The 15,025-nt window shown below is 42.4% G+C and overlaps 1 protein-coding gene across 1 annotated transcript in view; it reads left to right on the forward strand.

Annotated features, from left to right (window-relative positions):
* Nucleotides 1–15,025, forward strand: part of otog (otogelin) — a 168,188-nt gene that overhangs the window by 22,441 nt on the left and 130,722 nt on the right. Inside the window, 3 exon segments of the mRNA XM_055154364.1 lie at nt 10,201–10,302; nt 10,442–10,593; nt 12,948–13,066. Coding sequence (XP_055010339.1) covers nt 10,201–10,302; nt 10,442–10,593; nt 12,948–13,066 — 373 coding nt within the window.

Consider the following 15,025-nt stretch of genomic DNA (forward strand, 5'->3'; position numbering starts at 1 on the left):
AAACAGGTCTAAACCAGGACTAAACCAGGACTAAAACCAGGTCTAAACTAGATCTAAAACCAGGTCTATAACAGGTCTAAACCAGGACTAAAACAGGATTTAACAGGACTAAACCAGGACTAAAACAGGATTTAACAGGACTAAACCAGGATTTAACAGGACTAAACCAGGACTAAAACAGGATTTAACAGGACTAAACCATGCTGCGTGGACGTGTCTCCTCCTCTTCTATCAATAATATTTTTAATACGGCAAATCAAGTAATCCAAAGTAATCAGATTACGTTACTCACTTTAAGTAATTTAATGGATTCTGTTACAAACTACATTTTGGTGTATGTAATCTGTAATCTGTAGGGGATTACATTTTAAAAGTCACCTTCCCAACACTGTTCACAAACAAATATTTTCCAAAGTGCTGCACAAATACATAAAAATAACAACAATAATAAAGTGATAAAATAAACGCTCAGATTTAATCTCACTAGTCTTAAAATAATAAAACCAGTAAAATAATAAAATAAGAGCAAAATCATAGAATAGCAATAAATTAATAAATAAATAAAACCAATAAAATACATTAAAATTAAATAAAATAAATAAAAGACACAGAGGAACACAGAACTCACACTTATAAAATAAAAGTTAAAAATAAAAAAGATAAAATATAGTTACTTCTATATGTTTAAGACAATACTCTGGGTGTAAAGTATAATTAGTTTTACCAATTTTTTGTTCAGATTATTCTTAGACAATTGGGGTAAAAAATTATTCAGGGGTTTGATTTTAAAAGTTTTCTTCGCACTCATTTTTAAACTTAAAGACGAAAAATATGTGAAATGTACTGAGTATTGGATATATGAATAGTTGCTGCTTGCAGGGTTCCCACAGTCATGGAAATCCTGGAAAAGTCATGGAAATTGAAAATGTCATTTTCCAAGCCTGGGAAAGTCATGGAATTTTGTAATTTCCATGAAAGTTTTGGAAAAGTCATGGAATTTTAGTCTCTCTTTCACGCAGCTCCAGAGTTGTGTCAAGTTCTCATGAGGCTATTATGATTATTTCTGAACAATCTGTCATTTGTTCATTCGTTTTTCAAAATAAAACCAAAAAGAAGAAAAAAGAAAAAAACAACTATTTTCTGTCTCCAAAACCAAAATGAAAAGATGTATAATGATTCGATTTTTCAGATTTTTTCAAATTTTTTGTTTAAATGAAAAATGGAAAAAACGGATAACGACCGTTTCCTGTTCACGTGACTTAAACTGTGATGCCGGAATTTTGCGCCGCATACGGACTAAACCAGGACTAAACCAGGTCCGGGACCAGACCAGAACCAGACCGGGACTGACACCGGGACCAGACCGGGACCAGACCAGTACTGAAAATGGTTTATTCCTGGTTTAGTACTGGTTCAGTCCTGGTTCAGTCCGTATGTGGAGCAAAACGGGAAATGGTTGTTATCCGTTTTTTCCATTATTCATTTATTCATTAAAAACCAAAACCCAAATTATTCATTAAAACCTGAAAACTGAAAAAAAGAATCCTTATCTGTTTTTTCATTTTGATTTTGGAGACAAATAATGAAGAAAATAGTTGTTTCGTTTTCTTATTTTTGGTTTTATATTGAAAAACGAATGAACGAATGACACAGGAATTCTGAACGTTTGAGCCTTTTGTTTAAAAGAGACGTCAATAAATTCACTAACAGGATTTTGAATGTTCAAAAACTATAATCCCAAACTATAATGCGAGTAGAAAGGCTTAACAATTCACATTTAGCTCTAAAAGTCTGATCAATTCTACACATGTAGGTGCTGCAAACTCATGGAAAATGCACTTTAGTTCTTGAAAAAGTCATGGAAAATTCACTTTAGTTCTTGAAAAAGTCATGGAAAATTCACTTTAGTTCTTGAAAAAGTCATGGAAAAGTGGGAACCCTCAAAATAAATAAATAAAAATGAAACAGTAGCTTCACACAGAGCGGCCGTATAGAACCCACCTCTGCGACAGGTGTGTTACTGGCGCAGGTGAAGGGGGAGGGGCTCGTTTCCCTGTGGCCACAGCTCACTGACCCCAAACCCCAGAGGTCCAGACCTGATCCAAGACCAGGTCCAGAGCTGGTCCTGGGTTCAGTGGAGCACATAAAACCGCGGTGCGTTCACTGACCGCGACAGACTGTGGGTTTTCTGACAGCTGTGGGGCAGAGGAACACCTGACGCTTCAGGAGACGACCACAAGACACGGACATGAGGAGGACTCAGGGCTGGACTAATGAAGCTCTCACGATATGTGCCATTGTGCAAATACTGTAGTTTTTTTTTACTGAATTTAGTGAAGTTTATTTAATCCCAATCTATAAATTGCACAATCTATAAATAATAAAAGAAAAAAAAAATACATCCAACACACGCCATACATTCAAACCTCAGTGCATCAGAAATTTACTGTCCATTTAAAAACCTTATGGCAGAAGGAATAAAAGATTTAGCGAAGTAATTGGTATTTTGCTGTGGGGCGACGTATCACCTCCCAGGGGACATTTGTACAAACTGTGAACGCAGGACATGGAAGCCAGTGTAACGTAATCTGAATACTTTGGATTACTTGATTTGCTGTAGAGAAACAAAGACGAGGAAATCTTCACATAAGATGTTTTGTCTGATTAAAGAAAATAAAAAAACAGACTTTACTGATCCAAATTAAAAATATTATTGATAGAAGACGAGGAGACACGGTTCATACAGCAGGATTTAGTTCTGTTAAATCCTGGTTTAGTCCTGGTTATAGTCCCAGTTTAGACCTGGTTTTAGTCCTGGTTTAGTCCTGGTTTAGACCTGGTTTTAGACCTAGTTTAGACCTGGTTTAGACCTTGTTTAGACCTGGTTTTAGACCTAGTTTAGTCCTGGTTTAGACCTGGTTTTAGACCTAGTTTAGACCTGGTTTAGACCTGGTTTTAGACCTAGTTTAGACCTGGTTTAGACCTGGTTTTAGACCTGGTTTAGACCTGGTTTAGACCTGGTTTAGACCTTGTTTAGACCTGGTTTTAGACCTAGTTTAGTCCTGGTTTAGACCTGGTTTTAGACCTAGTTTAGACCTGGTTTAGACCTGGTTTAGACCTGGTTTTAGACCTGGTTTAGACCTAGTTTAGACCTGGTTTAGACCTGGTTTTAGACCTAGTTTAGACCTGATTTAGACCTGATTTGGACCTGGTTCAGTGTCCAGCAATGTGTGGAATACCGTGGGGGAAAAAAAAAAAGGGATATAGCCTGAAATGTGAAAACAGAAAATACCGTCATGTAATCCATTTATTTCAACAAAGTAACTGTAATCTAATTACCACTCATTGAAACAGTAACTAACTGAATACAGTTACTCATAATTTGTACTCTGATTACATAACTCTGGTACATGTAATCTGTTACTCCCCAACACTGCATGGAGCACACGATGTCTCCAAATCCTCCACTGAACACTTTGACTCTCTGGTCCAGACGGCTCCTGTCCTTCACACAGAACCTGTAAAACCAATAAATAAAAGAAAAAGTCAGCAAATTTTCGATAAAGGACTGATAAAAATGATTTAAAATGTTAGACGACACATTAAAAGAGCTGAACTTCATCAAGTGAACCTGCCGCTGTCCTCGTTTGATCATGTGCTCAGTGTTCTTATCAAACCTTAGGGAGGAATCAAACACAGTTCCCGAGTACTTACAAGAGTCCACCATTTCTACTACTTCTCCATGGATAAAGATGACTACTGGGCTGTAAACAGTTTCTTTGGTTTTATCTACATTTAGGTCCAGGTGGTTCCTAAATGTGCTTAATTAATAGAGCTCAGTTTTTGCCCCTGGAGGTAAATGTTTCCAGACATTTTTCCATTAGGCTTTCAAATCAGCTCTGTGTAGGGTGACCAAAAATAAAAAAAAAAAAACTGGAACATCCCCGGTGTTTTGGGGTTTGGTAATAATAAAATTGTCAAACGAGTGCATAATTAAGGAAAATTGTTATACAGAGCCCATTCATGACGAACATGTGAGTCAGTATAGTCACATTTTCTTTGTGTTTTGGTCGTTTTTAAGCAGATTTTTTGTATTTTACCTAAACAAATGACAATTTTTGCCCCTTTTTACTGTTGGCAGGGATCAGATTGGTCAAAAATAGAGACACCTGGGACATTTCTTGTATAAAACTCGGACAAATCACTAGTTTTGGATAAATCCCTAGAGACAGGGGACACAGGGCTCAAAACTGGGACTGTCCCAGGTTAACGGGGACGTCTGGTCTGGTTTCTGAAACAAGTCTGTGGGAAAATTTGAAAAGAAAATTTACTTTGAGAGAAGGGTCAGCTGCCAGATGAACAATGGGGAGAGTCTGGACACAAGAGACATTTATTCCACACTGTCTAATTTCTGCACTTCAGAACATGAAACTTTTTTTTTTGTTTTAATTTACTTGGGATTCCTGAACTGCTCAAAATACTTCATCCGTCCATTTTCTTCCACTTATCCGGGGCAGGTGTTCCGTCGAAATGAACTCCCCGCAGCCTAAATCCACAGTGACAACTACTGATTCCCGTTATCCCATCGTAATAAGCGATCTACAGTTGTATAGATCCAATAAAGCCAAACCCTGACCTCCCCTCGTTTGAAAACATATTTTCTTTGGATTAGAGACGCAGGTTTGATTCTGTTTTTACACGGTGATCAGACTTTATACCTTAGTTTTGTCAAATTTAAACTCATTTATATGAATCTGCGTCATTCATTTGTACAGTCATGTTCTGCTCAAACAGGCTCCGACTATTGGCCAATTTAACCACCGAATAATGTCCCACTGCAGAATCATCATTATTCTCTCATTATATGAATGTGGTCAGAGGAGCTCATTTCGACAGGCTGATATCTTATGTTATGTTATGAGGAAGACGCTAGTGAGCAGTCGAAACTGTCAGGTATGAATTAACACTCTGGGTCTGAAAAAAAGAACCTAATAACATAGAATATTGGAAGACCAAATGAATCTCATTGGACTAGACCGATATCTTCTATCAAATAAGGCTCCCAATAGTAGAAGAGAACGAAATGACTAAAAACACTGAAATCTTTGTATTAAAGGTTGTATAGAGGATTTTTCTAGAAATCACACTTGTTTACAGCCAGTGCGTGTTCAGAATTACTGTTGAAGTGACCTGTCTAGAAATAATTTAGGGACTGACACGTCAGTTTTTAGACCCTTCGTCTGCTTCATTCGCGCAATTACTGGAAGGAATCTCCAAGAATCACCTCAGTTTGTCTTTGCTCCTTTTCCCTTCTCTTCTTCTTCTTTCAGCGACCTCATCGCAACAAACTTTGTGCAAAATGCGAGGAAGCTACAGTTTAAAAAAGCCTCTAAGAACCATTGCATAAACCACATAATCCCCACGCCGGTGAGTCAGTTACACTAGAAACATAGGGAGTTTGATTGACAACCTAGCAGCCAATAGATAAAGAGGGAGCCTCGTTTTCTATTGGCTGTTGTTTCTCTGGCCTCACTACATCCACAGTTGATAGATTTTCGTTCTTTTTTTTTTGGTCATCATAATTACAAGGCTGCTGCTTCTCTGTAATGGTATTTTAAACTTTCATTGACAATTTGAAACAAAAAAAAAATCCTCCATACAACCTTTAAATACTAGGGATATAACGATATCCAAGTCTCGCAATACAATATTGTCACGGTATGAACCTCACGGTACGATATTTATTGCGATATTTTGTGGAGGCTAAACAACTAAAACTGTTAATATGCGACTTTTTCCTCTTAAAATGCCTTGTCAAGACTTAATCCAAAGAACTAAGACTCAAAAGTGTTAGAACTGTTATTTCTTCATGTAGTTTGCACCAAAACGAAGCAAAGGATCATGGTCTATGTAGTTCCTTTTGTCTTTTTTTTTAGCTATTGCTGCACCATAACTCTTCATTTAAGCAAAGAGACTTGTAATTCTACATCATAATATTTCGGTTATTTTTACGTCCCTGTTAAATAGCGTTAAAAGTATAATATTTAATGCTAATATCATAGGCTACAGAGGGAATTTCTTATTATAATATAGTGATATTTTATTTATACAGCGTCTTTCTAAACAAAGTTATGTTTTCTACACATGGAAACAAAATAAAATACGATGCAATGAAAATGATAAAGATAAAATCAAATATTAAATCCAAATTATTTAATCATCTAATGTAGGTTTTCTGCCGCAAATCTAACAGACACATGTCGATGTTTAACTGGTCCAAACTAGGGATGGGCATGATTAGTCGATTAATCGATAATTGATCAGAAAGGAAAGAAAAGACTTGAAAAGACTTGAAGCTCAAAGCAGATGACTTCGATTCGACTTGGACTTATGGCGCAGTGCCTCCAGACTCGACTTGGACTTGCCTGTATTTGACTTAGAACTTGACTTGGACTTGAGGTCAAAGATTTGAGACTTGCAAAACAACGACTTGGTCCCACCTCTGCTCGTTTCTCCACTTCTGCCTCGGGAGCTCAAATCGACGGGACAGCGGCTCAAATTAGTGTGTGTGACAAATACTTTCTGGTGTAAGGGGATCTCCCAAAACGCCAAATGTCGCCTGTGTCATAACCTGAGTCTTGACCCGGACTTTAATTTACTCGGAGTCGGGGTTAAACAGAGAAGAGGCTTTAGAGAAGAGGAGTTAGTCATGACATTCTTTTTAGTTCACAGACTCTGACTCCATCTCACGACTGCAGTTTCACTCATATTGACTTTCTCGTGTTATTTCAGTTTTATTACAGGATGGTTTCTGCTCAAATACCTTCTAATGTTATTCACTTAATCACAGCGTGGTACAATCTGCACTATCTGTTTCTGTAACAAACATGACACAGGACAGACTACCGTATATATCCTCAATATAATTTACTTTGACAGCTTTGTAAATTTTAATCATTTTCTTGTGCATTTTTGCATGGATTTACCTTTTTTAATTATAAAAACCTGAGTAGGATTCACCTGTAACAAGATGTCTGTGTCTCAGTTGTGGAGGTTTTTTTCACAACAATAAAATAAAAGGTTAAATTAAGTCAGTTCACGTTTACCAGAAGACGTTTGGAAACATGCGGATGACGATTTCCAGTGTAGTTACTTGTGTCGTAGAACTCGAGACCGACCTCAAGACCGTTTTTTATGGTCTTGGTGTTGTCTCGGACTCGATTGTGTTTGGACTCGGTCTTGTCTCGGTCTTGAAGCCATTTGGACTCGGTCTTGTCTCGGACTTAACCACGTTTAGACTCGGTCTTGTCAGTGCTTGGACTCAGTCTTGTCTTGATCTCGAAGTCTTTTGGACTCGGTCTTGTCTCGGTCTTGAAGGCGTTTGGACTAGGTCTTGTCTCGGTCTTGAAGGTGTTTGGACTAGGTCTTGTCTCGGTCTTGAAGGCGTTTGGACTAGGTCTTGTCTCGGTCTTGAAGGCGTCTGGACTAGGTCTTGTCTCGGACTCGACTATGTTTGGACTCAGTCTTGTCTCGGTCTTAAAGGTGCTTGGACTTGGTCTTGAAGGCGCTTGGACGTGGTCTTGTCTTAGACTCGGTCTTGTCTCGGACTCAACCACGTTTGGACTCGGTCTTGTCTCGGTCTTGTCTTGTCGGTCTTGAAGGTTTGGACTTGTCTCGGTCTTGTCTCGGTCTTGTTGGTCTTGTCTCGGTCTTGTAGGCATTTGGACTTGGTCTCGTCTCAGTCTCGAGGTCTGACACTTGACGAGTGATAAAATGGAGATATATTTATAAAAACATCGATATATTTGTGACACAATAACTGTAAAATACAAATAAATGTTGAAAATGACAAAGATCATCTCGATTTGGTCTCGATGAGCTGTGGTCTCGGTCGTGTCTCGGTATTTGCCGTTCAAAGTCTTGGTCTTGTCTCGACCCTCAGAGGTTCTTGGTCTTGTCTTGGGACCCTGTGGTCTCGGACTGGTCTTGGTCTCGATTAGTTCGGTCTTGACTACAACACTAGTTGTTCCCGACACTGGGCCTGTGATTAAACCGTGGATTCAGCAGCAGCAGCATCTTCACAACCTGCCAAAGTTTTCGTTGGGGGACGAGACTCGTATCTCGTCTTCGATTTCACTCGCAGACAGCTGGAACTGTTGATCTGTTGAACATAAGGGAACACTACAGTGACATATTATTATTTTTATATTTTTTAATTAGACAAATTATAATACGCAAATAAATATTCAGTTTAGAAATGGAAAAAAAGAATATTATGACATCTAGGCTACGTTTATATGATGACAGTCTGAACGGAAGAAGCAAAAGTGGTGCCGTGTCTTCACTTTTTATTCCGCGTCCAGACGAGTGTTTTCGGGAGGAAATCTGCGTGCATACGGTGATGCAGAAGTGTGTGGAATTCGATTGTGTTTGCGTGACAGGCGACTCGGTGGTGATGTATGTGTGGCGTAAACATGTACGCGATGTGAGCAGATCTGACCAGAGTTTTGCGTCTTGGGCAGTGTAGATGGAAACACTTTGGCCGTGCGTATTCAACTTTTCCACTCTGGAGGATGGCAGATTTTTGAGTTTTTAAGACCCCAGAACGCCGTCACCGTCTGAACAAAAGGCACTTCTGATAAAATATTTTGTTGTTTTTACCCATAAGCGTTCCCGTGCAAATAGGCCCCTAGATGAAGAAAACCAGGGCCATTCTCTCAGTTTTCCCAGATTTTATTCAGTATTTCCAACAGAGCCCAAATGAAGTCGTCATCCGAATGTTTTCACACGTCTTCCGGTCTTGTGGCGTAAACTTGAATAGAGCCCACTCATCTCCAAAAGTGACTGGTGTAAATAGTGTGGTTGACTATAGAGGATTTTCCAAGGAACGAGAAATCCAGCGACTGTTTGTCCTTTTTCAAATGTTGCGCATGCGTGAAACCACCTCCCCTCCCCCACAGCTCCTACGTAGAAACACCTCCTCCCTCCTCCTCCTTACGCCAGAAACAGGTTTGTTTACAGCTGCTGCACATGACTTGTAAACAACTAACTACAGTGTTGGTTAGACAAGACGGAGAAGTGAGGAGCGGGGGGAGCGGGTGTGCGGACATTTCGTTCGCGGACGAGAAGTGAGGAGCAGGAGAAGAGCGGAGCAGGGAGAGAGGAGAGGAGAGAGAGAGAGGAGAGGAGAGGAGGAGAGGAGAGAGAGAGAGAGGAGAGGAGAGGAGAGAGAGAGAGGAGAGAGAGAGAGAGAGGAGAGAGAGAGGAGAGAGAGAGAGAGAGAGAGAGAGAGAGGAGAGGAGAGAGGAGAGAGAGAGAGGAGAGAGAGAGGAGAGAGAGAGAGGAGGAGCGGTGTGCGGAGATTCCGTGCCCGGAGAAGTGAGGAGCAGGGAGAAGAGTGGAACGGGCAGCGGGGACAGGAGCAGGAAAGGGGAGCAGAGAAGGTTGCGCGGAGATTCCGTGCGAATGAACTAGCTACAACACGCAGCAGCAAGCGGACTCTTTCTTTGCCTTGAAAATTACGTTTTCAGACATAGGATATCGCTTTTGTGTCCTGAAAAACGTTTGTCCAGCTCTTGGAAATAAAGTATGTTTTCATAATAAGCAGAAGTTTCCTGTCCAGGAGTAATTTGTGGACCAGTGGTTCAGTCTTTAGACCCTTCGTCTGCTTCAGTTGCGCCATCGCTGGAATGAATCTTCAAGAATCACCTTAGTTTGGCTTCGCTGCTTTTCCCCTTGTCTTCTTCTTTCAGCGACCTCAAAAACAGACTTTCTTTTGCGGCGAACTGCTCCTGGATTCTTGTCGCCATTGCAACAAACTTTGTGCGAACTGCGATGAAGATATAGGTCAAAAAAAGCCGCTAAGAACTGTTGCGTTGGTGGAGTAAACAGCGTCTGTGCGTCTTGCGTCTGTGGACTGTGTGACAGTCGTACGTAAACCACGTACCGGCGGCGCAGGCAAGTCAGTTACACTAGAAACGTAGGGAGTTTGATTGACAGCCTGTCAGCTCACAGATAACGAGGCAGTGTCGTTATCTATTGGCAAATGTTTAGCCCCACCACGTCCAGAGTTGATGAATTTTTATTCTCTTTTTTTTGGTCATCATAATTACAAGGCGACTGCATCTATAATCTATCACTGACAATTTGAAACAAAAAAAATCCTCCATACAACCTTTAAGTACGTCTTTATCTCTGCAGCTGGCCCGTGTCGCTTCGCCTGTCTGAACGGAGGCCAGTGCGTGAACTCAGAGTCGTGTGATTGCAGTCTGTACCAGGCCACGGGACACAGGTGTCAGACAGGTAAGGCCCCGCCCACTTTACGCACAGGTAAAACAACACCACAATACTCCTTTCACTGTATTTAGTTCATCTTTCATTTAATGCAGTCTTTTTTAAATTAAATCAGTTCTTTAAACCAGATGAATTTGTTGTGTGTCAGTGCCGAACCAGGGCTTTGAGCGGGAGATGACCTGCAGGAGCTGGGGCCAGTACAACTTTGAGACTTTCGATGGACTTTACTTCCACTTCCCTGGACGCTGCACCTACACCCTCCTCCGAGACTGTGAGGAGGGCCCTGGAGTCACTGTGCAGGTACTCTGAGAGAGACCGGGTTTAGACCGGGTTTAGACCGGGTTTAGACCGGGTTTAGACCGGGTTTAGACCGGGTTTAGACCTGGTGTAGACTGAGTTTTGACCTGGTTTAGACCTGGTTTAGACCTGGTTTAGACCGGGTTTAGACCTGGTTTAGACCTGGTTTAGACCGGGTTTAGACCGGGTTTAGACCTGGTTTAGACCTGGTTTAGACCTGGTTTAGACCGGGTTTAGACCGGGTTTAGACCTGGTTTAGACCTGGTTTAGACCGGGTTTAGACCTGGTTTAGACCTGGTTTAGACCGGGTTTAGACCTGGTTTAGACTGGATTTAGACCTGGTTTAGACCTGGTTTAGACCTGGTTTAGACCTGATTTAGACCGGGTTTAGACCTGGTTTAGACCGGGTTTAGACCGGGTTTAGACTGGGTTTAGACCTGGTTTAGACCGGGTTTAGACCTGGTTTAGACCGGGTTTAGACCTGGTTTAGACCGGGTTTAGACCTGGTTTAGACCTGGTTTAGACTGGATTTAGACCTGGTTTAGACTGAATTTAGACCTGGTTTAGACCTGGTTTAGACCTGGTTTAGACTGGATTTAGACCTGGTTTAGACCTGGTTTAGACCTGGTTTAGACCGGGTTTAGACCTGGTTTAGACCTGGTTTAGACTGGATTTAGACCTGGTTTAGACCTGGTTTAGACTGGATTTAGACCGGGTTTAGACCTGGTTTAGACCTGGTTGTTTAGACTGACCTGACATTATATTTGGATTTTGGTTTTAACACATTTGCCACGTTTACATGAGAGTTTTAATTCCAAATAAAAATTATTTAAGTCTGAATAAAAATTAATTCTGCTTTAAAAAGACCACAAAACAACCAATGAAAATTAATTCAGTTTTTAATTTTGTGTTTAAATGAAAAATGGAAAAAACGGATAACGACCGTATCCCGTTTACATGACTTGAACTGTGATGCTGGACTGAACCAGGACTAAAACGGGACTGGGACCAGGACCAGGACCAGGACTGAGACTGGGTCCAGACCAAAACTGAAACCAGGGCTGAGATCGAGAACAGGACGAGGAGTGAGATTGTGACTAAGACTGAGACTGAGACTGAGACTGGGACTGAGACCGGGACTGAGGCTGGGACCAGACCAGGACCAGGCTGTGACTGAGACCAGGACTGAGACCGGGACTGAGACTGGGACCAGACCAGGACCAGGCTGTGACTGAGACCAGGACTGAGACCGGGACTGAGACTGGGACTGAGACTGGGACCAGACCAGGACCAGGCCGTGACTGAGACCAGGACTGAGACCGGACTGAGACCGGGACTGAGACCGGGACTGAGGCTGGGACCAGACCAGGACTGGAAATGGTTTTGTCATGGTTTAATCCTGTTTCCGTCCTAGTTCAGTCCGTATGCGGTGCAAAAGTCCGGCGTCGCAGTTTAAATCACATAAACGGGAAACGGTCGTTATCCTTTTTCTTTTTTTCAATTTTTCATTTAAACACAAAATCAAAAACTGAAAAAACAAATCATTATCCTTTTTTTTCATTTTGGTTTTGGGGACAAATAATGAAGAAAATAGTTGTTTTTCATTTTCTTATTTTTGGTTTTACTTTGAAAAAACGAATGAACGGTACACGGATTTACTTCTTTCCATCATCGCATCACATTTTTTGTTTTTTTTTATTTTTGGTTTTATATTGAAAAATGAATGAATGAATGGATTGAAGTACTTAAGTTTATTGTTAGAATGTTTACGGTCAAATTTTAAATGTGTATAATAGTCTGGACCCTGGTCTGAGCTGTGACTGTGCCGAGAGAGTTTTCCCAGTGTAATTTCGGGCATATCAATGATACTATTTACTGTGACTGTGCATTATTAGAGGCACATATTAAACCGTGTTGTGTGGAAACAGCCTGTTAGCTGTTAGCTGATCTGCTCAGATTAGGCCACTTTCTGAGATTAGAGTCAATTACATTAAACCCCAGAGAATCCACTGAAGACCGGACCAACAGAGCAGAACCGAGTCCTGGACCGGGACCAAAACCAGACTCTGAGGGATTTAGAGTCACTGCAGGAGAGATGCACTGACCCCAGACCTGCCACCTGTGTCCTCAACTGAACCCACAGCTTATATAAGAGATAAAAACGTAAGATTATTTAACGTGCACTGGTTTGTTTGTACTGGGAAAATGAATTCTGAGCTGCCGATTTCCAAAAGGTCCTTGTTTTTTTTCGCGTTTAAAGTTGTGTAACGGCTGCGGAATCTTCGTCAGGCCGCGTACGAAGGCTGGGACACAGTGTGGAGTCAGTCCGTTTCAGTCCTGTGGTTTGTGTTTTTCAGGTTCATAATGATCCAGACTGTGGCTCGTCCTACAGCTGCCGTCGCTCCGTCAGTCTGTTCATGAACTGGGACGGAGAGATCAGGCTCAACGCTCACAACGTCACTTTTAAAGGAGAACGGTGAGTTTTAGCGCAAATAAAACTAGATACGAGGTTTCCCAGACGAGATGGAACCCCAAACTACGGCTTACACAGGAGTAGGGATGGGCACGATTAGTCGACTAATCGATAACTGATCATTAATAATTTTGTCGATCACGTTCATTTTTAATTGTGTAAAGAGATGAGGCTGCGTCTGACACAAACACTGGAGTCTCATGTTTGGGCTCTGGCTCCTTGGAGACTCTGTTCCTCTCTGTGAGTGTGTTTACAGCACATCAGTGTCCCGGGTTTGATCGGGTTTTTGGAGTGTCCCGGTTTCGTCATGGTGCATGTAAACGCGGTATAAAGTTGAGTCACATGCGTCGAAAAGACAAACACGTTCAGTCTTTTCTTCACAACAGGAGCCAAAATAAATAAAGTGACTAGGGCTGTCGCAATAATCGCAAAAATGAATCACCGCGGTACTAAGAGGCCCACCGCGGACCAACGTGACCAACGGGACCAACGTGACCGACCCAGAGTCCTGAACGGGTCAATTTTTAGAGACCTGCACCCGCCCGGACCTGGAAACATTCCACCCGTTACCGCCCGTGCCCAGGACTAACCCAGGACTAACCAAGGACTAACCAAGGACTAACCCAGGACTAACCCAGGACTAACCAACGAAACTAACCCAGGACTAACCCAGGACTAACCCAGGACTAACCAACGACTAACCCAGGACTAACTAAGGACTAACCCAGGACTAACCCAGGACTAACCCAGGACTATCCAAGGACTAACCCAGGACTAACTAAGGACTAACCCAGGACTAACCCAGGACTAACCCAGGACTAACCAGGACTAACCAGGACTAACCCAGGACTAACCAAGGACTAACCAATAACAACTAACCCAGGACTAACCAGGACTAACCAAGGACTACCCAGGACTAACCAAGGACTAACCAGGACTAACCAGGACTAACCAAGGACTAACAAGGACTAACCAAGGTAACCAACTAACCAGGACTAACCAAGGACTACCCAGGAAACCAGGACTAACCCAGGATAACTAAGGACTAAACCAAGGACTAACCCAGGACTAACCAAGGACTAACCAGGACTAACCAGGACTAACCAAGGACTAACCCAGGACTAACCCAGGACTAACCCAGGACTAACCAAGGACTAACCCAGGACTAACCCAGGACTAACCCAGGACTAACCAAGGACTAACCCAGGACTAACCCAAGGACTAACCCAGGACTAACCAGGACTAACCAAGGACTAACCAGGACTAACCAAGGACTAACCCAGGACTAACCCAGGACTAACCAAGGACTAACCCAGGACTAACCAAGGACTAACCCAGGACTAACCCAGGACTAACCTAACCAAGGACTAACCCAGGACTAACCAAGGACTAACCCAGGACTAACCCAGGACTAACCAAGGACTAAACCCAGGACTAACCCAGGACTAACCAAGGACTAACCCAGGACTAACCCAGGACTAACCCAGGACTAACCCAGGACTAACCCAGGACTAACCAACGACTAACCCAGGACTAACCCAGGACTAACTAACCCAGGGACTAACCAGGACTAACCAGGACTAACCCAGGCTAAGGACTAACCCAGGCTAATACCAGGACTAACCAGGACTAACCAAGGACTAACCCAGGACTAACCCAGGACTAAGGGGCGCCCGTGAAGACCGTCAGGTGACCGCAGTCGAAAGGACCGGCACAGAGCTCCACATGCACAGAGTTAAGTGCAGCTGTTGCTCTATCGCGCTTTGCGGACACCTGCTCCGTGTGCTCGTGCTTGGGGTTCTCTCTCTCTGAAGTCCGCGGGTACCCGACCTGGAGCAGGACTCTGACCCGACCTGGAGCAGGACTCTGACCCGACCTGGAGCAGGACTCTGACCCGACCTGCTACAGTGAGAGCTAGAGCGACGCAGCGACACTTGTTCCAAAGCCAAATGTTTCTTCTCT

This window comes from Boleophthalmus pectinirostris, unplaced genomic scaffold (assembly GCF_026225935.1).
Source record: "Boleophthalmus pectinirostris isolate CB_2022bp ecotype Guang Dong unplaced genomic scaffold, ASM2622593v1 HiC_scaffold_19, whole genome shotgun sequence".
Lineage (NCBI taxonomy): Eukaryota > Metazoa > Chordata > Actinopteri > Gobiiformes > Gobiidae > Boleophthalmus > Boleophthalmus pectinirostris.